At 48.7% G+C, this 25,669-nt stretch overlaps 2 protein-coding genes and 1 pseudogene across 2 annotated transcripts in view; 1 reads left to right on the top strand and 2 right to left on the bottom strand.

The window, feature by feature from the left end:
- Positions 1 to 25,669, top strand: part of SND1 (staphylococcal nuclease and tudor domain containing 1) — a 431,795-nt gene that overhangs the window by 354,255 nt on the left and 51,871 nt on the right. The gene's annotated exons all lie outside the window — the stretch shown is intronic.
- On the bottom strand, positions 8,676 to 8,832 carry LOC119065657 (uncharacterized; annotated as a pseudogene).
- Positions 14,662 to 18,467, bottom strand: LRRC4 (leucine rich repeat containing 4). The gene is made up of 2 exons (XM_037167721.2): positions 18,353 to 18,467; positions 14,662 to 18,173 (listed from the first exon to the last, which is right to left on the bottom strand). The coding sequence occupies exon 2, from the start codon at positions 18,071 to 18,073 to the stop codon at positions 16,115 to 16,117; it is 1,959 nt and encodes a 652-aa protein (XP_037023616.1). The 5' UTR covers positions 18,074 to 18,173; positions 18,353 to 18,467; the 3' UTR covers positions 14,662 to 16,114.

Raw genomic sequence — 25,669 nt, 5'->3', positions numbered from 1 at the left:
GCGCCTTATAGTTTATCTGTCTTGTCACCTGCCAACACTCCCACACACCACCCTGAAGACCTCTCTTGCCACACCTAGAAAATAGAAGGCATTAAAGGCATTGTGACACGTGCTACCGGAGAATCCTGATTTCCTCAGTGCTCAACACATCGCCAAGTGGGATTTTGATAAGGCTGTGGTGGGGGATGGGCTGAAACATCTACTTCCCTCCCTTCCCAGAATCCCCTGTGTTCTTAGCTCTGTGTGCCAGTGTATAAGGGCTCTTTTGTGGCCCTCGTCAGGGCCTTTTCCAGCTCCCAAGCAGTATTATGCTCTGGCTGCTCAGCTTATGGGGCAAACAGCAGCTCGCTGCAGCCAAACTAAATAGAGTTCTGGAGCTTGGGCTGGAAGCTTCCATGCTATGTTTACACACCACAGCCTTGCTTAAGACCCTAGCTTAGCACCTCTTCATTCAGGGGCAAGCTGCTCGCTCTTGTTTATTCCGGGAGCTTTGTGATTTATACTTAAACATTAAGTGAAACTGTGTATTGCTTTAAGAAGCTGAAGTAGAGGGAAGGCTACAGACTGCCCAAGGTCACCCAGCCAGCCCAGAGCTTTCCTACCATCAGATTTACTGAGATTATGGGTGCCTTCCTACTGCCTGAGGAAGCCTCGAGACAGGCCTTTTCAGCAAATGCCAGCCTGAGAGAGGTGCAGAAGTCACCCCAGCACCACTGAGAGAGGGCCCAGAGCATCTGTCTTCCCCCAGGTACAGAGTCAGTGTCAGTCTTACCACTGTCCAATGCCTGTATCCAGAATTCAAACCAAGGGAGCTCTTCCTTGACCTGGTCTTAAGAACAAGTAGCTTCAGGGGCACTAAAGTGTAAAACTCCAAGGCATATGGCCTGCTCTGCATTTCTTCACAGGACTGTCTGGATGGGAGGAGGCAGAAGCTTTCCCAGCTCCCCAGTGCATGTCTCCTGTCAGCACTGTTAGACTGTCCATCACAATTGCTTCCCCATTGTACTGAGCTCCTCAAGGGCAAGACCAAGCTTTTACTCTCCATTGTTCCCCGGCACCTGGCACAGTGCCCATCACTGTACTGGCCCTAAATAAGCATGCACATGAGTAAGTGGGCCAAAGAAGGGCTGTGGCAGGGACCTTAGCCACTAGGCTAAGGGTCAGAAACCTAACATTTTAAAAAGTACTTTCTCATTCTTTTGAGCTTATGAACCTAAATTGTGTGGTGATCTTGAGCCCTGCCTATGTTAGCTTGTAGAGCAGCCTATGACTAGGGAAGGTTTCTGGCTGGTGATGGTTAGGGGATAACATGACATTTGGTTCTCTTCCCACTTTCCTTTGGAATAAATGGTACTTTGTCTGTGCCTGGTTTCTCCCATTTGATATTCATGGGTCTCTAAGCAATCTGTACCCTCTCCTTCCTCACCTGGGTCTCTAAGGAGGGTAACACATTTGTAGGATGGTTTCTCTTTGTTTTTCCAGAGCAGTCAGTCAGTTGCTACTTGGTGAGCTCCCGTAGAAGTTATACCTCCTGAACCTGAATGAAAACTCATGGACAGTAGCTCAGCTTAAGTAAAACCAAGAAGTGCCTGAGCTGGGTGACTCATTTTGTTGGAGCATCATCCCGTGCACCCAAAGGCTGCAGGTTCCATCCCCAGGCAGGGTGCATACAGGAGGCGTCCAGTCAGTGTTTCTCTGCATCCATGTCTGTGTGTCTGTCTGCTTCTCTCTTTCCCCACTCTCCCCGCCTCCCTCCCCATATCTCTCTCTCTAAAATCAATAAAAACATATCCTTGAGTGAGGATTTTCTTTAAATATCCAAGAAGTACTTGTGAAGTTGGTGACAGAACTGTCCTGCTCATCTAACTACTTTGTCTCCTCCCTGCTCCCTCTAGACTGTAGAGCAGAGGCTGTCATTCCGGATGTACCCTGGAATAATCTGCATATATATTTTTAAGGTTTTTTAATTAATTTTTAGAGGGGAAGGAGAGAAATATCAAGCAATGTATGGTTGCTTCTCATGCATCCCCTGCTAGGAATTGGCCTGCAACCCAGGCATGTGCCCTGACTGGGAATTGAACTGTGATCCTTTGGTTTGCAGAGCCTGCGCTCAATCCACTGAGCTACACCAGCCAGGGCCCCTGCGTATATTTTTTAAATACTGAAGTCCTGCCCCAACCTCAGTGAGATGGCGCTGAATTTGACTAGACCAGTGATTTTCAACCTTTTCCATCTCGTGGCACACCTAAACTAATTAATAAAATTCTATGGCACACCAAAAAAAATTTTTTTATGCTGATCTGACAAAAAATAGGTATAATTTTGATTATTCATTCACACCAGATAGCTTTTGCTGTGTTGGCCGCTGTTGTTATTTTTTTTATTTGACAGTCTAAGGAAAAGAGGTCAGTGCCCCTGGGTAAATAGGTACTGCATGTTTTAAAAATTCTTGTGGCACAGTGGTTGAAAACCACTGATTTACAGTCTGAATATTGGTAAGCTTTAACAGCTTCCCCAGTGCCAGTAATATGTACTTGGGACCAATAACCACAGTCTCAAAGAGCCTTCACTAGAAGGAGCTGTAATAGCACTTGAACATCCTTACTGGCCCCCTTCCCCTTCAAGGAAGGTGGAAGAACAGAGCACGTGTTTACCTCTTTTGGGCGCCCCTGAGGCACCTTCCGTAGCCAATTCTGATACACAACTTCAGACCATGTAATTGTGCGGCCTGCCCCCCCCCCACATACACTGGACTCACTGCTTCTTAACCTTACGCAGATGACAAGAGGGCAGATAGGTGTCTGTAGACAGTGGTTAGGTTTTGTTCTGGAGGGCATTAGTGAGAAAGAACAGTCCAGAACTGTGTCTGCAACTTAAGATGAAGATTTATTCTAGCTCAGGGAATGCTCGAGCGGGTACAGCCCACCAGCTCCCAGGCGTCACGTCCCACCCTGCAGTAGCTGAAGGGCCTGCCTTAGCAGTGAAAGGCAAGGCCAGATACCAGGTGAAATCCCAGACAGCTTCCTACCCTCCCTCTATATCTTGTCAGATATTTCGAGCTTTAAGTCCTTATTCGTGCTCTGCCTACTTGGCTGGCTGTTCTTGCACTTGAGCGGCTTGTTTGCCTGGACAGGTCCAAGCTGTCTGAGCCATCAGCAGCTGCACCTCCTCCCTCGCGCCTTCTGTCTGAGCCAACCTTGATTCACAGTAGTGCAGATGGCTGCAGCCTTATCCAGCGACATCTGCCACTCCCATCCCTCTCCTGCCCTGCTTTCCCAGAGATGAAGGGGCTGGGTCAAGCTCTGCCTCCAGGTCAACCTGGGGCTGATGAGAAGACTACTCTTAATTCATACTCTGGCATATTAACCCAAGTGAGATGATAAAAAAAAATTATTTGAACCACGTAAGACAAGAATACAACAGGTCTAAGTTCATGTTGTGCAGAAAACACTTTCCAGCCTTTATCAGAGCAAATCTGTTTCTGCAAATAGCCTTAGTTCCACCCACTCTGCTTCTTAAGTGTTACTTGGAATGAGGGAGAGCTAAGAAAGGATCAGAAGCAAGAGCAGGTGTCAGAAATCACCTTTCCCTCTTTCCTACTCTTTCCTCCCTTTTGTGCAGACCTAGCAACTTCTCAAAGTACCACTCTTCAGTTTCTCACTCCCGTTCAAAGTGATGAAAGGTAGTACCCCGCAATATACCACTGTAATCAATTTCCCTTCTCCTGTCCCTCTCTAAGAGAAATGAAGTGATGGATGACAAATGTGAAAGGGGTCATGGGTGTCCTTATACACAAGAAAGATATGCTGCAGCAACCCCAGGGCTTCACTCTGCCAGCTTGCTGCTGAGCTGCAGACAAGGCACAGGACTCGGTGTCCCAGCTCACTGGCTCTACCTGAGCGAGACCCACAGCCATACCCTCCAGCAACAACCTGCAGCAGGGAGGGACACCCTGGCAGCAGTCTGCTCATCCACCGGTGCAGCTTTGGCTCATTTGGGTAGGTCACCTGTAAACCTCAGGGACCCAGGCAGCTCTTGGAATGCCATTGGTACAGCAAAACCAATATTCAGATGATTCACCCTGTGGCTTAGTTATACAAATTACTTCAAGGCTTTCTTTCCCACTGGAAAAAGCAGTTCTAGTCTGCTTAAACAGGGAGGACCACAGCCCCTAAATCCCACTCTTTCCGTAGGCAAATATCAGAACTGAGGTACACTGTCCTCTCTCTCTACAGTTGGAGGTATTTTCTTCAAGATAAAGATATTTTTAATCTTTAATAATGGCAAAATATTTGTATTAGCACCCACAGAGCAGTAACATACTCACTAAAGAAAACAAGCTACCTAAAAATGTATCTGCTTCTATTCCTGCAATTTGAAGCCAGTTGTTTGGTGAGCATGAGGCCAGTGGATGGCATGGAATTAGGGGCCTTAAATGCAGTCAAAACATCATGGTTACCTAAGCCTCAGGGTGGGTCTGCTGAGTCCTATCCAATTAGGTGAGTGACAAAGAGAGATTCTTTACCATAGTGTACTACCCAGGAACCTTTGGGTTTCTCTAAAGCCACATACCACCAAACTGGTCACTTTCATGTTCTTCATGTTATTTCATTTTCATGTTATCACTGACTGGCCCTGCCCTCCTGGGCTTCTGTCTAATATTGGATGTTGCTTTCTTTACTCACTACAATTGTTGCTTAACCTCTTAACCACAGAAAACACTCTTTTGGATCCATTCTTTTCTCCTGTGTGACCACACTTTAGTAACCTGCCTGCTTTTGGTTTTGATCCACAGATTCTGGTCATTTAGGGCTGTTGGACTGAACGTGACCCACAGGCACAGTCCAGTTTCTGAGTTGGCCCCCAAGGACCTGAAGTGACAGTATTTGTCTTAACACTTAAAGTAACCCATCAGATTTATAGCCAGAAACCTTAGCCAGCAATAACCTGTGGCAGATACATTACCACCCCACCCACAGTTATGAAGGAGAATGACCCCGGAGCTGCTCAGAGCAGGGTCAAGAGGGCGACAGAGCTCCAGGGAGGCTGCTGCCCTCCCCGTCCTGCCAGGGGTTTGGAGATTGGGATAAGAAGGTTCAGCTTCTGTCTTCCGCTTTCTCCCTTCATTGGGGCACTGCCTATAAACCTGCCCAGCTAGGCACCTATGGAGGGCTGCCACGGCTACCAGAGCTGCCTGCACCGTTCATGTCATCCGGGCGTCCGCAGTGCCAGGATGCCCTGGCCCCAGGGGTGCTGCATAAATGCAACTATCTGTTGCCCAGCACAAGGCTGCCACCTCTTTTACATTCACTGAAGTTACAGACACAAGAGATGGCTCTGTTCTCTCTGGAGACAAGCAGAGACAGAGTCCCCTGCTGCCTCTTCCTGAGTCTCAGTTCCAAATGGAAAAGCCCACCATGCGGCCCTCAGTGTCTCTCCACACACCTGATTCCACCTCAGCCTGTTTCACACCAGCAGAGGGAAACCATTTCTTATAGCTAGAGCACCAGCACTATGGGAGGAAGAGGGAAGGGGCCAGAAGTTAGCCTTATGACATTTGTAAACTGGAACAGTGAGGCCTGAACCACCAGAACAGAAACAAATGACCTTGTGGGCTTGACAGATACGGCACAGCCAGCATTTGTTTTGGATGTTGATTTCCACATGTTAAGTGGTTCTGGTTGTTACCAAACTTCCCTGTCTCTGTGATGGTCAGATTCTGTGTCCAGTGTGGCCTTTGTGCAGGGACAGGAGGAAGAAAGCTTTGCTGCTTTACTCTGGCACCTGAAAATGGTTCTCTCTCCAGCATGAGGTTGCCAGTGGGGAACTACTGAAGTAGCCAGCACTCTGGAGAATCACCAGGGAGACCCCTTCATCTCCTGCCAAGCTGACAAACCCTGCCCTTCCTTGCACTATTCTGAATCGCACCTCACTGCAGCTTTATTCCTCCTTCCTCGTTTAGTGTGGGACACCCCCTTATAGGAAAGTCCTGGGTGTCAACAAGAGGGACATTTGAAGAGAAATGAACTGACATAGGAAGGGGGAGTGCCACTCAGTCATCTTTTAAGTGGAAAGGAAAAGGTCATCAGAGCCACATGGGGCCTGGGTTGGATTATTGTTGACTCGGCCTTGCTGAGGCAAAGGGTCCATCCAGCTCACCAGGGCCAGCACTGGGCACTGCCAACCCTGTCCAGCTGCTGATAGCCAAACACAAAGAAATGCATGTTCTGCACACACAGATGGGTCTGCATGTCAGCATGAGCCCATTTTTAGCCCTGGCCCAGAAAGGGCAGCCCACAACACAGTAATTTAATTAAATTTGCCTCCCTCCATGGCCCACATATTTAAAAAGGTTTTGGGGGAAATGAATCTGGCTGAGGAACATCACCCCGCCACTCTGGCACTGCCCCAGAGCTGAGCCGCAGTGCCATAAAGGGTCTCGCCATCCTGAGTACAGCCCAGGGCATCTGTCTGCACTGCGGGCTCTCTGGCCAGGCTGACTGCTGGCACATCTGGCAAGGCAGCCTCTGGAAGCAGTCTGTCTACATTACAGGGGGCAAAATAAGGGGACTCCCCACCCCTTATTTCAGAGCAGCCTCAGCAAAAACTAGAGCCACGGCATTAGTCCTTCCCACTGAGTTCAATGTGTAGAAGAAATGCAGAATGAGAGAACCTCACCCCTCAACTGACACCACAGCTTCGGTAATAGTTATTACCTCGTTTTCAGTGGTAGCCCACGTCCCTGTACTTCTGCCCTGGAAAATGATATTTAGGGACCTGAAACTGATTCCCCTACTCCTGCTTCCAGTGAACTTATTACCATGTTTCATATCACAAATGTTCATCAGTTTCTGTCCATGATGCTCAGTCCACACCCACACTCCATACCCCACACCCCACAGACCTCTGCCTGCCTCCCAGCCAGCCAGTGTTTGTCTTGTATTGAGTTCAGCCGCCACTCAGGAGGTGCCTATGTGTCAGCCCTGTCTTCTTATCACTAACCTCTAGCCTGTCTCAGCCTTTTCTGTCCTAGGTCAGCAATACCATGCCTGCTAGAGAAGAGTATTCTCTTTGGTTAGCTTTCTCTCGCCCCACCAAAAGCACATCCTCCTGGCTGGTTAATCTCTCCTGCGTAATGATTGCAGCACCTCAGAGATAAAGGGAATTTCTCTGGCACAGCTTGTCTCAACAACAGCAGAACACAGGCTGTTGCTTAGGAGTGGGAATCATTAGAGTCAGGCCATCATTGGAGGGGACTGGTCTCTAGAGGCACTAGCAGAAATTACCACTCCTTAATAGATGAAAACTCATTTGCTTGAACCCCCTGCCCTCCTCTTTATTTCTCTGCATTCCCCACCTCCCTTCTCTTCCGACTTTGAAGTTGAAAAAAGAGGTAACTCCACCCAATCCAAGATGGCAAATTTCTGCTAAATTAACTTGGTTAAAAGATCTTTGGCTGAATGAGGCTGTTCTTTTAGAATGTTTCTATAGGGACTTCACTTGAAACCATCATGAAGGAGACAGGACAAATTCTAATTAAATGCATGTACTAAAATTATAGCCGGGGCCACTCACTTTGTTTCCCAAGAGAGGATTTGTTGAGGCACTTACTAGCTTCTTAGACCCCTGTTGGAGAACAAGCCTCTGAGTCAGCCTGGGCCGGCTGAGCTTTCCCAGTACCAGGGAAGGCAAGGGAGTCCCAAAGGCTGGACTCCTGGCTTCCCTGCTTCTCCAGTGGTCCTCTTGACCTTGAATGGACCTCTAAACAAGTTTCTGCAAGCCTTCCCCACACAGGGGTACTTGTTCTTTACCTTACAGCTCTTCACTCTTGTAGGGAAGGGGAGGGCAGTGTAAGCAACAAATGCTCCTTTTAATGTTATTAGGTATTTGGGCTGCCATAAGAATTCTCAGGTTCTAGAACACTTGTGGTTACTGAGGAAAAAAAAGTTGCCCGATTCCTACTCTCTGGCTGTTTGAATGAAGTCATGAGTGGGCACCATCTGTCTCAGAGCATTAAACACAGATAAAGTGCTGGCGTGAAAGGCCTTCCCCTTCTCTTCCTCGCCCTATAGAAGCAAACTGTAAGGGATTGCACCAAATTGCAAACTCCAGGGGGCACTAATCACTTTGTAGTTTCTGTAAATGGCGCCCCCTGGGGTTGTAAATCTTGGTGGGGCTGCTGACGTTCAGTAATGGTGCTGGGTTGAGAACCCAGAGACCAGAGATCTGGTCTCTGCATCACCAGCAATGTGACTCTAGGAAAAGCTACATCTCCCTAGACTTCCTTTCCCTCATACATAAAATGAGGAGCTTCAACTAGATTTTCTGAACTAACTTGGACGGTTCTCTTCACTGTCTCCATATCCCTGAAGTTACAAGCCACAACATGTCATTCTATCCTCAGGAGTCATTGCTGCCCAAGGTCGACTAGCCTTGGTAACACATCTGCGATGTGAAGGTACCCTCAGCTGAGTTGGTACCACTGGTCAGAGCAGTCGTGGACTTAAAACAGGGATGTGGAAGAGAGGTTAAAGAAAGGGAAAGCTGCCCTGCAGACACAACTGTGGAAAACAGAAGAACATGGAATAGGCCAGTACTTCATGTGTTCGTATTTCTCTGTGACTTCAGGACCTTTTTTCTCACACGCATACATACAGCATACCCAGTCATTGCAATTACTTCCCTTGTAAGAGAAACAAAGTAAAATGCAAACATGCTTTGAGATACCTCAGTCTGGCCATATCCCTCCAAGTCCCCTCTCTCCATTTCTATTAGCAATAATCGCGCCTCGGATAAACCTCATTGGCTACGATACTGCCACTGCTCAAAGCTCCCTCTCTCCATTTCTAACCTAAAAATTGTCTCCCCTTTCCCTAAAAGTAGCCTTTTTAGTGGCTTCTTTCTTGGTCCTCCCTCCTCTCTTATTCCAGACTTCCCAATTCATCTCCTTAAAGAGATGGATTGGAAAAATATGCTGTCATGTCAGAAGGAAGCTATTGTCAGTTCATACAGGCAGCCACTAATAGGATAAAGGATTATCTGACTTCCTTGAAATTCAGAAATTAAGTCTTCTTGCAATGGTAATAGATTATAACTAGTACCACTACAGCAGTGGGCTGCAGGAACGGCCGTTAGTATCTGAAGCCTCAGCCTCATTTCTGGGACTGTGCTGGGCTGACTGTGAGGGATGTGCTGAGCACCCCCACAACATGGCTGTGCTATCCAGGGGAGCTGTCTCTGCAAAGAGCTGCCAGTAACTCATTTAGTTCACCTACAGGGTGGCTTCTGAGTGGGAGAAGCTGTCTGAATGGTCTTAATGAACCTGGATGAGTGGGAAACTAAAGGGAAGAAGCCAGCACCTGGAAGACTAGGAAGAAGTAGCCTGAGGCCAGGAAACCAAACTTTGCACTGGAACAGTTAGTGTATGAAAGCCTTTCTCAGTTATCCTTGCTGACTCATTGAACAGGTAGAGTGAATTATCTAGTGAATAAATCAACACCAACACAGATTCAGGAAACCAGGGTTGAGACCTTAAAGGAACTGTTAGAAACTATAGATTAAGGACTTGCCTTGGAAGAGGAAACAGCATGAGAATTGTTGGAAGAAAGAGCCACCAGTCTTCTAGGATGAAATGCTCTTACAGGATATCCTAGGTCCTCTCATGACAGATGGTTGTACTTAAGTGGGGGGTTGTACTTAAGTGGCTGATATGAGAATTGGAGCATGCTTTTTACTGGTGGGGGTATGGGAAGGTGAGTGGGTATTAAAGAAACAAGTTAATCAAGGACTGTTCCTTTGCTATTTAGTAATTAATCTAAACTTTAGTAATTGTTCTAGGCACACAGGAACAGTGCATGAACCTGAAAGGTGAAGTACTACTTTGGTCTACATTGTCCCCACACCTGGCTTTGGAGTAGCCTCTCATCTTAATGCTTGCCTACTGTAGGTTCAGAAATCTTCTTGATGGGAAAAGCTAGAGAAAACAACACCATCCTCTCAAATGCTGACTTCCTTTGGCAAACCAGCTTCTCCCCGGGATATTCCCCACAGGCCTCTGCCTAATCTGACTCACTGCCAGGGCCCATGTACACTGAACTCACGGCCATCGTTATTTTTTTATGGGAAAACATGATTCCTATAATACCCTCCTCTGGAATAATACTCTTTTTGTGGATAAACAGTAAACTGCACCCTCTCCTTTCTCCCCGTGGCTATGCCTAAACAGAAGTGAGGGAATGTTCAGAGGAGCCCTAAATAAAAACCCATCAGGGTTAGATTATGATCCTGAGGTCTGGTTGCTTCCCCAAAGCAGTGGACAGCCTCCAGCATAGGAAACAGGATTGTCGTGGGTAGGTGATTTGGCCCAAGTACTGACAGCAAAGTTGGCATGTGCCAGAGGGAAAAACCTCTGATCATCCTAAAAGTTAATTCCAGCCTCTTATGAGGAAATCAAGATACATTCTTTCTTAGTTTCTCTTGGAATATTGATCTCCCTGCTTTTCTTCTCTGCTCCACGCCATGCATTTCACGTTAACAGCCCTCCCCCATCCAGGGTTCGGCCGGCCTCTCTTTCTGGCTAGGACAGAGGAATCTCCCTGGTGTTCCTCTTCATCTGCACTGCAGACCCTCGGCCTGTGTATCTGCCATGTAGCTCCATTCTGCTCTCATTTGCTCAAATTATGGTGGTTTTCTGTCCTGCCTTTCTTTTCTCCAGGCCTTCCATTACTGCTTTAAAGCCCCAACAGCCCTTCTCTCTCTGCCTCCGGTTGCCTCTGCCCTCCCCACCAACAGGGGCAGGTGGGGAGTACTCTAGAAAACTTACCCTCTTGGTAAGAGACCAAGGCTTCCTAGGTACATGTCCCAGCCTTCCACTGTGCACCAACAGCAGCAGCATCTTTCTTCCTGCTCTCCACAAGGAATGATATTCTATTCTTACACACAGTGTCTTGGGCCAGTACAGAGCTGGATTAGGGAACAGAGCACAAGGCAGTGTCTTCCTAAGAAGAGAAATACGGCCTGTCTTTCCCACAGTGGGCTTACAGATGGTGCTGTCCTGCTGTCCCTGACTTCTGGGTAATCATCTTCCCTCTCAGGAATAGCTCAGTAGGCCCTTTCTCTCTTTGAACATGGATGAGGTTCAAGAATAGATGTGATGGTGAGGGCTGGGCAGCTGGCCTATCCCCTTAAATATATCAAGAAATAATTACCAATTATATACAACATTAATAGATGTTATCAGGTACTGTCGTATGATTTTATATATATATATATAATTTCAATTCTCTCAATAGCTTGTGAAGTAATGAGGTAGATTCTAACATTATGTCCATTTTACAGACCAAGAAACTGAGTATTTGAACAGAGTCACACATCTAGTAAGTGATCGAGCTGGGATTCAGCCCAGGAAGACGGGCTCCAGGTCTATACTTAAAAGCACTATGCTGTATTACTTTGCAGATATGTACGTTCCACTTCTCTTTTCCTGAAGTCTTTATCCCTGCTCCAAGAAGCAATTTACTTAATTTTAATTTAAGGCAAAAATGAACACAACCTTAATCTACTGCCCAAACCATTCTTCCCTCTGAGGGATGGGGACCAAGAGAGGTGCTTTGAGACAAAAGCTGCCTTGCAGTTTAGCTGAGGCAGGATTTAGAAATGGCGTGAACAGTGCCTGCATTAGCTGGTGGCATGGAGTGCTGAGTGCCAGCAGAGGAGATAAAATTAGACATATGTTTGGATGTAAATGTTCTCTCTCTCTCCCTCTCTCTCCCTCCCTCTCCCTCTCTCTCCCTCCCCCTCTCCCTGTCTCTCCCCCTGTCCCTCTTCTCTAATATTAAGCCCCTGCTGTTTTGTTGCAATAAAATGTTGGAACATTAATTGTGGGCTCTGGCCCCCTGAGGTAGTAGCCTGCCTGGGCTAAGTAAGGCCCACTCAGCCCTCTCCCAGTCTCTTCCATCACCACTGAAGGAAGCCACAGCTTTACTACTAATTGTCATGAAGTCTGGACCCTTTCCCCAACAATAGGAATTGTCTTGCATAAGTCTTTGCTATGTTGTCCACCCAGTATACAGCAAGTTGCTGGCCTCACTGCATTGTTAGACAGCTATGATAAAGCTGATGTCTCTGGGCCTAAAATCTAGCCAGTCTACTCTACCTTCATTGAGCACAGGATGCAGTGTTAACACTGAAGAAAAGGCCCGGAGCAGAGGATGGGAGTTACAACACAGCATGGCACTTAAAGAGCTAGGGCTGGTGTAGCTGCAGTGGAAGAGAAGAGTTAAGGAGGGGCCCCCCCGCCCAAGAGTCTGATTGTTGAGCCAAATAGAAATCACTCCACTATGAAGAACTTGACCCGATAGGTGCTTTAACACCTCTGTCAATCTTCTACTCTGCAAAAGTTTCCAATTCAGGGAGAAGGCTAAGCCACCCTACCCACTGTGAGCACCCTGCCTTAATCTACTTCACCCTTTCCCTGGCAGCGGTCACCCTCTGTGAGATCCTGCAATTCCTGTCTGCCACTGTACCTGAGAATCAGGAAGCTATTTGATGCGATTCAGAGAATCGGGCTCCAGAGTAAGTACACAGTTGCCCTTGGGCCAGCTGAGGGGCCCTTGTGTTCAGAATTTTGGTGAGGCTTTGGAGGCGAGTGGAGCCAGTTCTGAAGGAAATTGAGCAGCTCTAAGAGGGAGGAGGAGAACTCAGAGTTATCTGTAAGAAGGTCCCATTTTCACTACATATTGGATAGGAAAGAAACATGTTCTTGATGGCCAGTAAGGGCCTGAGTGAGAGCACATTTGGCTTGGAAGTCCAGACCTGGGTTTCAGTCCCTCTTCTTCCACTAGCTAGTACTGTGACCTTGTATATATTTTTCAGTCTGTCTGGGGCTTGGTTTCCTTGACCGTAAAATATAAAGGGATTAGACTAAAAAAAAAATTCTGTAATGAAAATTCTCTAACTCCATATAATCAGCAGCGGAGTCTTTTCCTCTAACATTGTTATAACCTCCTGAAGAGCTACCAGCCCGTGTTCCATTCTCAGGTAACAAACCCTACAGCTTGGCCAAGCTCTAGGATGAGTCACCAACACAGCATTAAAGACTGCTCTTCCAGTGCTTGTGGGACTCCCGAAGAGCTGTCCCAAGAACCTGCTGCAAAGGAGGACTGCTACTGTAAAAGCTGAAATGGTGCCCAGGGCAAGGAGTAGGCCCAGTGGGGAAAGGAACCACCCTTCCAGCTCTAAGAACACTTATACACAGGAACCGTAATCTCAGTTTCCCCCAACTCCCCTGAGGCTCCTTCTAAAAAGCACTTCTTCCTGAGATTCCAAAACCTGAATTCGTTCAACCCCCATAAGCAAGTGCATTTGTCCTTCAGGCTCTTCCCCACAAATGTCTTAGATCCATTTTCCTACCTCTCCCCTCAGACCTTGTTCAGGCATAGAGCCTCTGTTATTCCAGAGGTACTGCATAATTCCCAGACTGCCCAAATAGCTGTCAAAAAAGGAGGGGGTGTTAGGAAATTTCTGAAGCAGCAACTTCCACCTCTGAAGCTGTTCAACCTGGGTGTGTCTTGTGGCACAAAAATAGGGGGCGATTTCTTGCTTTCTCAGCTGGCTCTAGCCAAGTCCCACCCTTTACTCTGCAGCAGTTTTCTCTTTTTATTGGAAGTAGGGAGCCCAGAAGCGTGAGTGGCAGTCTCTAACTTTGTGCCCAGGCATATATGCTTCCACAAACACTGATTCCCAGAAATGGTATATGCATACCCAGGAGGATTAAGAATTGGCCCTTTCATAGCCATTTCTTAGCCAACTGCTGCAAAGTACTGCCTGCCTCTCTCCCTGTTCAGTGCCAGAGAGATCACACCCACTCAGTCCCGATTCCCTGCATTAGTATAAATACTTGCACTGAAGAGACACAGGGTCTCAGTTCATGCAGCCTCTCTGGATGTCATTACTCAGTAAGCATCAGGAGACAAACACCCACCACCACAAAACATGTTTGACTATGTAACAACCAGAGAACTGAAGCAACGCTGCCTGTGGGAAATTTAAGCCAAACAACATTACTGCAGACCTCTTAAATCCAGGTCCCCCAGGGTCCCCAGGGTAGAGCTGGTACTGCCTGAGCAGCTTCTGCTGAGGTGGCATTTAACTTCTGGCCAGATCCCAAGAGCGGAAGCTGACCCATTTCCCCTGCTATTCCAGGGCATAAGGAATTTGGTTCTACCTTCAATAAAGCCAGGGGCTAACACACTTATCTCATGGAAGGTGTACTAGAACCGGGACATTTTTATTTAAACTAAGGAAAGGTTGATGACAGCTTTAGCATTTTCCCATACTTGAAAAAAATTTCACATTGTTTTCTCTTCCCACCTTAACCTCTCTCCTCCCTTTTTCTTTTTTCCTTTAAATAGAAATGACTTCGTCAATGCTCATGTAAGAATTTATAGATTCAGGGTCTTACTCAAGTTAACCCTTTGGGAACATTGAATTAAAAATTGAACAATATTTATTAAAATACAAAAATACACTTTTCTCACATTACAATCAGTGTTCTTTTGTTGGCATCCCCACCCACCCACCCCGCCCCCTTTCAAATCTGAACCCTTTATTTCCTTTTAAAGCTAAAATAAATGAAAGAAGTTACAGCATTGAATGGACCAGAATAACAGAGATCTCTGCCTTTCCCCCCCCCCCATGCCCACCCTTTATCTTCCACCTCCTCCTGAGGTAGGCCTGGGAGAGGGAAGCCGTCCCCCCATTGTGCTTCATCCAACAAGACTCCATGCAGAACTTACTCATGTGTACGTGTGTATCACTTTTGTTTTCTCTGTGGACTTCACATCTTTTTTGTGAACCATCCTGGTTGGGGAAGGCATCATTCTACTTTAAATGAGCCTGTGTCCTTGCTCTCCTTTTTCTTGTCTACTCATGTTCTGCCCCCACCCTATCACCACAACCAGTTGACATCAGCTGTAATAATCCCTAATGAATCAGCATTTAGAATAGTCACCAAATCACAAGCATGAGAAAAGCTTCCACTTCCCCACGCTCCCCACTCCCAGCCCCCTTCCTCTCCACCTTCAAACAAAACCATTTTTGAAAATCATAAAATGCCATCATTGTCTACAGTCACTTGTTAGATACTAGGAACAACAGGTGGACGTGGCACAATGCTAATTTACGGTCTCCAGTAAATATATTCTCTCTGCTTCTGCTCTCCCCACCCCCTCTGTTGCCGCACCCACTTCAGGGGCCTCCTCCTCATGGGAAACTCTGAATAGACACATGCCTTGCACAGATTGGGTTAAGCCCAGCTGCAGGAATCTGGTGCAATGTGAAAGCATTTGACGGAGAGCTACGCCAGCTCCCTTCCTTCTCTGCTCCTTCCTGAGCGCTCTGTCAGGCAGGGCACACGTGTGTCCCAGTACACAAACCAAGGAGACTGGTACATAAGGACAGACATGAAGACTTGGCCCCTTTAAGGATTCATTTGCATTTTGGTGGTATTCCTGTTTAAAATACATTTACAAATCTATCTTCCCCTTGGCCTCTGAAGGAAAAAAATTATTGCCTCTCAGTATTTTAGCACAGTACAAATTCTTGGCGCTTTTTTGAATTTTTTTAAAATAAGATAAATCTGCAAAGACAGCTCTCAGCTTAAGAAAGGTGTCTATCGAAGTGGATAGTCCTATATCCTATGAAGCATCTTCTAAAAAAAAAAATGACAGATTTAGTCTCTCCCCCAGCCCTCATCAGCCCACACCCTACCTCTTTAGGGATGTTTGTGGATATCTTAGTTTGTTTTAGCTTAGCAGTTTCAACTTTACACCCAAACACCCTTCTGGAAACATAGCAAGTTGACATGTGGCTTTTACCCCACAACATTCCCAAGAACTCCACTCCCCATTTAAATAGAACTTACAAGTTAGAAAATAGTTCTGTTTTGATTTTTGTTTTTAAATTTTAATATAATCTGTTTCTTTTACCAGCCCATAGATTTAATATATAAGCATATACAAGAAAAAGTCTCTCCCCATTCTGTACAAAAGTTGCTGTCTTGTTTGTTTTTGTGCATTCTATTGCATTTTATAAGTTTTTCTGGGGGGTGGGGGAGTCATATCTGAGTTTCCTGTACCTTGTCCTTGGTATGGGTCTGAATTATATAAGGTTCAGAGATAGTGGTGACTGTGGGGTGCAGAGAGTTCCCCAAGCTGTTTTCTGTCCAGTGGGCCCCATGTGCTGGTTTGTAGGTGTTGTAGTTAATATGGTCATGAATTGTGGGCAGCACTACTGCCCCCTCACCTGATACACTGGCTGGAGCTGCTGTTGCTGCTGTGGAAGCCGCTGCTGGGATGTCTTCATCCACTTGGATAATCTCAACTGTCCGGGCGGCTGTGACTGTACTCCTCTGCTGGTGCCGCTTTCGAAGTTTATAGAAGACGATCAACATGGCGGCAGCTAGCAGAGTCACTGCCACAAAGCAGCCAATGATGATCTTGGTGGTCTTCATGACTTCATCCAGGCTGGTCTGCATCTTGTCATTGGTGTCTGTCGCGGGTACTGCCACCTGCTTGGGCACACGGGTGGTCTGAATGAGCACCGTGGTAGAGGTGGTATATGCTGGCTGATAACCAGTGGATGTGGTAGGAACAGGCTTGTATTTGGGTGTTGTATCCTCGGGTGAGATCTCAGTGGTCTCCACTGTGACCGTGGTGAAGAAGCTATAGTTGGAGGTGTTGAGCTCGGCCGTGCTCACATTGAGGTAGGCCGAGGCATTCGAGTTGCCTGCCACATTGGTTACCATGCATGTATATACCCCAGTGTCTGAGAGCAGCACATGGGAAAAGTTCAAGGTGCCATCGTTGAGGACGGAGATCCGGGGGTGGCGGGAGGCATGGCTAAGCACTGTCCCATTGGGCAGCAGCCACTTCACGGAGGACATAGGGGGAGTCCGACACTTAAGTTCCGCCATCCGACCCTCAGAGATATTGAGGTCCCGGGGTGCATCCATGATGAAGGGGGCAGAGCACTGAAAGGAGGCCTGGTCCACTTCCACCAGGTAGCGGCCTCGCATGTGCAGGGGAGCATGACAGCGGCCACAGCAGGTGGAATTGGTGGGTATATACTCCCGAAGCCACCAGGCTAGCCACAGAATGTCACAATCACAGTTCCAAGGGTTGTGGTGCAGGTGCAACTCCACTAGATACCTCAATGGGGTGAAGAGGTCATGGGGCAGAGAAGAGAGGTTATTGTGGGCCAGGTTGAGTTCCACAAGTGAGGCCAGCCCATCAAAAGCATTCCGCTCAATCAGACTGACCTGTGAGTTCATGACCCATAGCTTCTTGAGGGAGCTCAGGCCATGGAAGGAGCCAGGCCTGATCTCAGGGAAGTGGTTCCCTGACATCTCCAGCTCCTCCAGCCCCACCAGGGGGGTGAGATTGGGCATATCTTTAATGTTACACATGCCCAAGTTCAGGTACTTGAGGTTGAACAGCCCCTCAAAAGCCCCCTCAGAGATATACTCCAGCTTCTTGAGCTCCCCCAAGTCCAGGCGCATGAGGGAGGGCACCCGGTTGAAGGCATAAGAGGGGATGCTTTCTATGGGGTTGTTTCGCAGCCAGAGCTCCCGCAGCTTGGACAGGTACTCAAAGGCCCCACTGGGGATGACTGTCAGCCAGTTGTCAAACAGCTCCAGGGTGTTGAGGCTGGCTAGGCCATTGAAGGCCCCCACCTCAATCTGCCGGATGGAGTTCCTGCCCAGCTGCAGGACCTCCAGGTGGTGGAGGTGTCGGAAGGTGTCGGCCTGGATCATCTGGATATTGTTTTCCATGAGGTTGAGGTACCGGGTGTTTGAGGGAATACCCTGCGGGACCTCGGAGAGACCCCGGCGGGTGCACACCACCTTGCTGAACTGGTTACTGCAGGAGCAGACAGACGGGCAGTTTTGGGGCCCGGCTGAGGCGGCAGCAGCGATGGCTGCACACAGAATCCACACTTTCGCCGTGAGGTAGACGACGGGGAGCAGGACGGCATTCCAGGTGTGGTGCACAGTTACCTGCCACAAGAGCTTCATGGTGTGGCACGTTCATAATTCACCATCGCCTGGGATTTTGGCTCGGAAAGGAGAACCAGCCCTACCCCGGCTTAAGTGAGCTAGGAGCGCCTCTTTCCATCTGGAGAAGGAGGTGGGGAGGGGTGATTAGAGAGACGGGGCAGAACTGCCAGAAAAATCATGCCAAACTCAAGAGTGGCCCCTTGACTACCAACCCCCCTCAAGGCAAGCCCTCGCAAAGCCGAGACTTTCTGTCCCCCACTGCGGCCATCCCCACCCAATCCCTTCGCTGTCACCTACCTCGGAAGGAAGGGAAGAATTGGCGTGGTGTCCTTAAGCGGTCTCCCCAAGAGCTGGCCTCCTCGCTCCCATTCTCACTTCTTGGATGTAATTAACAAAATGGGGAAGTAGAGGGGACGGGGAGGGCAGGGGGGAGGGGAGGGGAGGGGAGGGGGAGACAAAATGGCTTCTAGTGAACCCGGAGCTGGCTACGCGGAGCAGCGGAGTTGAGGCGCCAGGGAGAGCCGAGGCCCGGCGGGCTATGCAGGTGCATGCTCCCCCCTCAGCCTGAGGAGCGGCGCCACCAGCGCTTCCCAGCTTTGTCCTTGGACCCTGGCACCGGCTCGCACCAGCCAAGGGGGAAGCCGCTTCATCGCCGAGTGTGCCTCCGGCGCCCCCGGCCCGTTCCCCGGGCTGCGCCCGGCGGGAAGTGAGGGGGCGCCCGCAGCCTCCCAGGCCACGCGCTGGCTGCTGCGCTGCTCGCTCTCCTTGTGGCGGCCGCTCCGGCGGCGGCTGGTGCAGTCGTTCGCTCTCGGGGTTGCGAGAGTTAAGAGGCGGTGTCGCGGCTCCTGCGCCTTCCCCAGACACACACCCCCTTCTTTCCTCGCCTCTCAGGGGTTAAAGAGAGAGGATCTGGGCTGACTTTCCCAGTCTGCAGGTGCAGGGAGCAGTAATCCGTCCAGCCCCCTGAGGGGGAGCGGCGGGACCAAGTCCACCGGCTGGAGAGGCGCGCGGCAGCCCGGGTGCGCCTGCACTGCAGGCCGCTTCTAGGCGTCCGGGGGCGGGCACGGGTCCCGCGGCTACGGCCGCGGCTCCCAGCAGCGGGCAACCACCCGCAGCAGCCGGGTCCCCGGCGCGCCTCCGGCTCTGGCTTTGTGCGGAGCGGACGAGTTCGGGGCTTCGGCTCTCAGTGCCTTCAGTGGCTGTGCTGCCCACCAACTGCTGCGGCGGTCCGAGCGCTGGAGGTGGCGGCGTGAGCAGCGGGGGTCGCGGCTGCAGGAAATGGTTCGAAGCTCGGGAACATGGTCCCTGCTTGCTAGCAGCGGTGGCGGCGGCGGCAGCAACGGGGCCCCTGCGCTCGGTGCCTACCGTCTCCTCCTCGCGCCAGGCTCGCGGTGTTGCAGGCAGCAGCCACGCAGACTGCTCTCTCATCCTTTTGTCCTTCAGTCAGAACGTGAATGTACTGCTGACGCATACTGTTCTGGGGAGAAGATTAGCGTGATGCAGTGCTCTTATGTATGAACACCGCTCCCCCTCGGCCGCCTCCCCTCGAGGGGTTAACGCCGGCGCCTTCCAGCGCCGCCGCGCAGCCCCGCTCTGCGCCTCCGTCCCACTTCCCCCTCCGTCCTCCTCCCTCGTTACCTTCCTTCTTTCCTCCCTTCTTTCCTCCTAACTCTCCCCTACCCCCCACCCCCCTCCCCAGGCCATTTCCTCCCACCCCCTGTAGACGAGGGGAGCTGGCCGGCGAGCTGGCGGGCGGGCGAGCGGAGTGAGCGTCAAGTGAGCGGCCGGGCAAGTCGCAGGCGTTCGCAGCTATTTTGGTCTAGTCGGTAGCAGGGAGCCGCCGGGTGGCCGTTGATAGGCTGGAGCGGGTGCGGGGCTGCTGCGGGAGAGACCACGCCGCGCCGCCCCCGCCTGCTTCTCAGCCCCGAACACGGGCACCAGGCACCCTGTGGCATCGGGTGAGGTGGACTCCGGGACCGGGAACCTGGAGCGTGGCAACCTGCGGTGGGGCTGCTGCAGTTGGCTAGCCTCCCGCCCGGACCGCGTCATCCTCACCCCCGCCGACTGCTGACGGGGCTCCTGGCCGCGCGGCCCGACCGCGTACGCAGAGTTTGGAGCTGCACGGTGGGGACGCGGGGGTGGCTGGGGGCGGGGGTGCAAAGAACCGGGAGCCTGGGCTGCTGCACAGAGTCCTTTCCATTCCTTTCCGTCCTGCCCCTTTCCTAGCAGCACCCTTCCTCAGCTTTACCGAGGGCTTTAAATGATAGTTTTCTTAACGAGGGTTGCGGTGGAAGCAAACAGTGGAAGGAAAGACCAAGTGCGAGGAGCTGCAGAATGACAACCTGGGACAGTACAATGGCTGGCAGGAAGGATGGGGTGCACTCCCCGAAACCAGAGCACAATCCCATTCTTCTCGAATCTACACCACACCGGCTGCTGCTATTCACAGTTCCAAGAGGCCCTTTTCCCCTCCCTGCCCTGGAGGATTGGGGCAGGGAGATCTTAAACCTTCTGCCCTTGAGCTTCACTGGCTCCTCTTTCTTGCTAGGACTTCCTGAGACCTGTGCAGCAATTTGCCCGTTTCTAAAGAGAGGAGACCGCAGGGCATTTGACAGACCAGTGTAGAACAAGACTAGTTTAACCTTTTCCCAACCCCCAAAAAAGGCAGCCCTTTTCTTTGCCTAGTGGGTGTGGAGCCATCTGTGGCTGAGCCCCAGGAAGCCTGTATGGTAGAATTTGGCCTCGGTTTCTTGCTTCTTCTCCAGGGTTGTCTTCAGACCCAGCTTGGTAAGCTTCTTGTTAAGCCCTAATCACCTGCTCTTGGGCTATTGGCTTAAGAAGGGTCCTGGATTTCTCAGCTCTCCACAGCCATATCTCAGTACATACGCCAGTAACTTGAGCCTCATCCTTCAATATGCTAGGGAATTCTTGAAGTCCTAGCGAGTTAAATTGCCCATTATTTACCAAGACCCTTTTATTATGTATTTACAGTCTATATGTTGCCTAGGGTCACATATTAAGTGCTGGAGCCAGGATTTGAACCTTGTCAGGGCTCAGGTGTCGAGGAACTTGGATTTGGAAGTGATTCCCCAGAGTTTTCTCTCTGTGGGAGAGAACTCAGTTTTCATTCACCCACTTTAACAGTCAATTACCGGGATGTTTCATGCTCTCCACTCTACTAAAGATAGATGGGTAGGTAGATGGATGGGTAGGGGTGTGTGTGTGTGTGCGTGCGTGTGTGTGTGTGTGTTCTTGTTTAATCTTCATTTACACAAATATATTAGCCATGGTTGTCTGCATTTACAGATGGAGGTTCTGAGCTCAGGCAGGCGAATAATACATGTAAGGGCACACATGCCCCTTAAAAGCAACAGAGTCAGTATTTCAATTCAGTCTTCATACCCTGAGCACAGTGTTTTCAAACACTGTAACAAAAACATCCAGTGTGTCTACTCTGCATAGAATAAACAGTGAAGGCAAAATTGGAGGAAAACTATTAAAAAGTTCAGTGAGAAGAAATAGAATGAAGGGTGGGAGAGGAAGAAATGAGAAAATGGATCCTTTTTTTAATGTATTTCATTCACACTGACCGATCAAGAGAAAACGATAGAAATGGAGGCAAGTCTGTATTTCTGATACTTGGAGTGAGTTGCATCTGGACTCTTTAGCAGCTCGTTTTTTGTTTGTTTGTTTGTTTGTTTGTTTGTTTTCTTGTCTAAAGCCCCTGCACACCATCAGCTTTAAGCAGGACGACTATTTTATAGACCCAGGAAATGTAAGCCTAGCCTGAGAGGAATCTGTGTAGGAGAATCGGAAGCTTGCTAGAGTGAAGTTCTTCTCCTTACCACAGCTGGCATCGAGTTAGCAGAGTGTCAGAGGGTACGCCGACCAGGGTCTAGATGGCACACTGGAGTGTGACTACCCCTCCTTCCTCAGGCAACAGAGGATCTCTGCCTTGGCTGGTTCTCTGGCAGCCAAGGATGGCAGAGGATCTCTGCCAGTGGAGGCAGAGTCAGGCTCCACCTGGTCATCCCCGGATCCAGCAAATCAAAGTTCTCCCCCAATACTGTGTAGGTAGGCGGAAGGGTGGGCTGCCTTGAATCAAACCAGTACTTAGTAATGAGGTTGTTTCCCAGTAAATATTTGTGACTGATTGATGAAATGAGTATGTCCAAGTTCTACACAGCCCATGGAGTTCTAGATGGGGCTGCTTTGTCCTCTGCTGTCCAGCCAGGCTGAGAGAGACCACAGGAGCTGCAGACCACTGGGACAGAGGGGACTGTGGGGCCATCGCAGCACGCAGCCCTTCTGAACTGAAAGTGGCACTGTATGAGAGTATGATGTAGCCATTGTCTACTGCTCCTCACAGCACCCTGGTTCTGACTACTTCCTAGGTTTGGAGTGTTGCCACCAAGGAATAAAAAGGATAGGAAGGCTTAAAGTTTGAGATGAAGAAAAGGAAGGAATGATACTAGTTGAGAATGTTTTCACTTCTGGTTCCGCACAGAGACTGCTGTGATAAAGTGAGGAAGAACTGAAGAAGGCAGCTGGTGATTGGGGAAGCCTGCATCAGCAACTTGGCACCAGCACTAAGATTGAGATACCTAAGTCCTAGTCCCCTTTCTGCCACGGATTAGAAACTCCAGAAATCTTTAAAGAGCTCTAAGCCTAGGTTTCTTCATTTATAAAATTAAGGGAATGGACTAGAATGTTACTTCCAGCTCTCATAGTTCATGATTTCCACGCCTTCTCAGCTATAGTTCTGTGAAGAAGGTTGGTCGTTTGGGATTGTAGCCAAGTCTTGGAAATGAGCCACGAAGTTGAGAAGAGAATGCTTCCTTCAGTTTAATCTAGCCATGCACAGTGCCAAAGCAGATCAGTGTTTTCCCAGCTACTAAAAAGGCTCATAGATCACAAAACGTTAAAGCTAAAAGGGACCTTGAAGATCATCTGAACTTAACCTCTCATTTTACAAATGGCATAATGAAAATTAGATAGTCATAGTGACTTACCTAAAGCCACATGACAAATATCGAGTCTGTCCCTTATGAGCTCAGCCCCTCAGTCAAGGTAACAATTTATGGCTAATTGGCATTTAAACCTGGGGCTCAGAAGATATTCCCAAATGCCTGTCTTCTGTGGTCTTATATGCAGGTGCTATCATACTTTGCTGGACTAGGATAAAGATGAGTCTTTGTAGAACCAGTCTGCCATTCCCAGTGACTAAGTTTATCCAGGGGACTGACTCTGAGAGGACTTAGGACTGCCTTGCCCAGCCCAATAACTGGGCTCCTGATAAAGCCCCAGGGCTAGACCACTACCCGCCCTGGCATGCAGCCCTGAGGCATTATCACAAGCAGCCACTAGATGTCCATAATGCCTCAGAGGGTTTGCTAGAAGTGAGCAGTCTTGGGCAGGGTGCTCTCTTGCCTCCAATACGCTTTTGGGCCCCTGAAGGTAGTCCCACCAGTGTCAGGAAGATCACATGCTTCCTGAAACTCCAGTTCTTGTTTGTAATACTGTGGGGCTACCAAATCCTACTCCAGCACCTTTTCCATTTTTATACTGTATTTGCTGCCATTTTAGCTAAGAACAGAACAAGAGTGAAGGAGAAAAGGGACTTTGGGAAGCAGGAAGAAAAAAAATAGTATGGGAATGGCTCTCTACAAAGGTAAGGAAAAAACATCAATTGATGAATTGGTAGCGATAAAACAATATAAGAAATGTTCTATCTGGAAAGAGTCACCTCCTTCTACCCCAGACAGTAAACATATCATGTGTGTATGTGTGCACACATGGTGTGCTTACATGTGCAAATCCCCCTATAGGGTCAACTGATCATGAAGTTTCTGTTTAATGGAAAAAGTCTTCATTGCAAAAAACTAAGATTTTTTTCCTTGCCTGTGATCCCACAGTCAAATTGGCTAAGCTATTACTACCCACAGTCATAAAAGGAATGGATTTTCTTCCTTGAGCCTGACGATTCAAGGCAACACAGCTGCTCTAGAATTATCCACTCTTATGAGTGCTCTAAGAAGCCACTGTTCTTTTCCCCTAAGAACTCTACTCTTAAAAAGGAAGGCAGAAGGAAGTGGACAGAAAAACACTCTCCCTGCAGGTCCCATCCAGAGTAATTTTAAAAACGTCAGCAAAGAAAAGACAAGATGCTTAGTAAGAATGGCAAAGAGCTGTAGAATGGAAGGGCCTCTCACCCTTCTGTGAAGCTAGTTTCCTGGGGCTTACAGTCTCTTCCTCTCCCAATCCCCCCACTCCCTCCTCTTTTGAAATAGTCAGTGTGGTGCCCATTCTAGGCACAGTCCTCAGTATGGTTACATAGACCAGAGAAATCCAGCCAAAAACCTTGGAAATGTTCACCTCTGCAGGTACACTGGCCCATCACAGGCCCTTCTAGTTTATCATCTTCAACTGCTTTTTTGTGACAGAAACATTAGTGATGTTAAAGCAGCATTTACTGGGGAGTTGATAGCTGCTTGGCAAAGTGTCCCTACACATAGTTGATTCTCATGACAGCTCTGTGAGGTGGGTACAATTAGATTCCCCATTTTGCAGATAAATTTAAGAAGCTTTCTCAGGATCACAGAACTAGTGACTGTATTAGCTTCTTAACAAATTATCACATAGTTAGTGGCTTAAAACATCAGAAATTTATTCCCTCACAGTTTTGTAGTCTAAAGATGCAAAATCTGGCAAGGCCACCCTCCCTCCAAGGATCCCAGGGGAGAATCTGTTTCTCGTCTCTGGCCACCTTCGTTTCTGGTGGTCGTTGGCATTCCTAGACTTGTGGCCACATGACTTCAGTTCTGCCTCCATGCTCATGTTGACTTCTGTCCCTTTCCTCTTTGTAACTTACGAGGACACTTGTCATTAGATTTAGGGCCCACCTAGATATTCCAGGATGATGTCATCATAAGATCCTTAATTACATCTACAGAGACTTTTTCCCAAATTGAGTAACATTCATAGGTTTGGGGATGAGGATGTAGATGCATCTTTCAGTCATTCATCCTGCCGTAGTGACAGAGCCAGGTTGCCATCTCAGATCTGTCTTGCACCCAGATTCTAAACCACTGTGATGTTATGATATACACCTAAGAAGGAGAGAAAGGGAAGGGTACATCTGACAACCAACCGGTGATTCCACATACCTGTGCTGTGAGCTGTGTGGCCACTAGGTCTTCCCATTGGGGAGGGAAGGTAATCAGTGCAGCCTTAGGAAACATCACATGAGCTAAGTGAAGGGCACAGGCTGACCAGACAAACTAGAAATCTGCCTCCTGTTATTTTCTTTTTGCTTCTCTTGATTTCTTCTCTTTTTTTAGTATAAAATTTTTATATTTAGAATTAGCCAGCTGGACGCAGTTTAGATCCCAATTTTGTGAGCAACATCTAAAGCATTATAGGCTGGAGCCAGTTGAACATATGCCTTCTTCTCCCTATCAGCCCTGATCAGGGTGGTGACTTTGGCCTCGTCAGCGTCGTAGAGCTTCTTCACCGTCTGTGTGATCTGGTGCTTGTTGGCCTTGACATCCACAATAAACACAAGGGTATTGTTGTCTTCTATGTTCTTCATGGCTAACTCAGTAATCAGGGGGA

This window comes from Artibeus jamaicensis, unplaced genomic scaffold (genome assembly GCF_021234435.1).
Source record: "Artibeus jamaicensis isolate MK-2021 breed Jamaican fruit bat unplaced genomic scaffold, CSHL_Jam_final scaffold_3307, whole genome shotgun sequence".
Classification (NCBI taxonomy): domain Eukaryota; kingdom Metazoa; phylum Chordata; class Mammalia; order Chiroptera; family Phyllostomidae; genus Artibeus; species Artibeus jamaicensis.
This window is presented reverse-complemented; position numbering and strand designations above follow the sequence as displayed.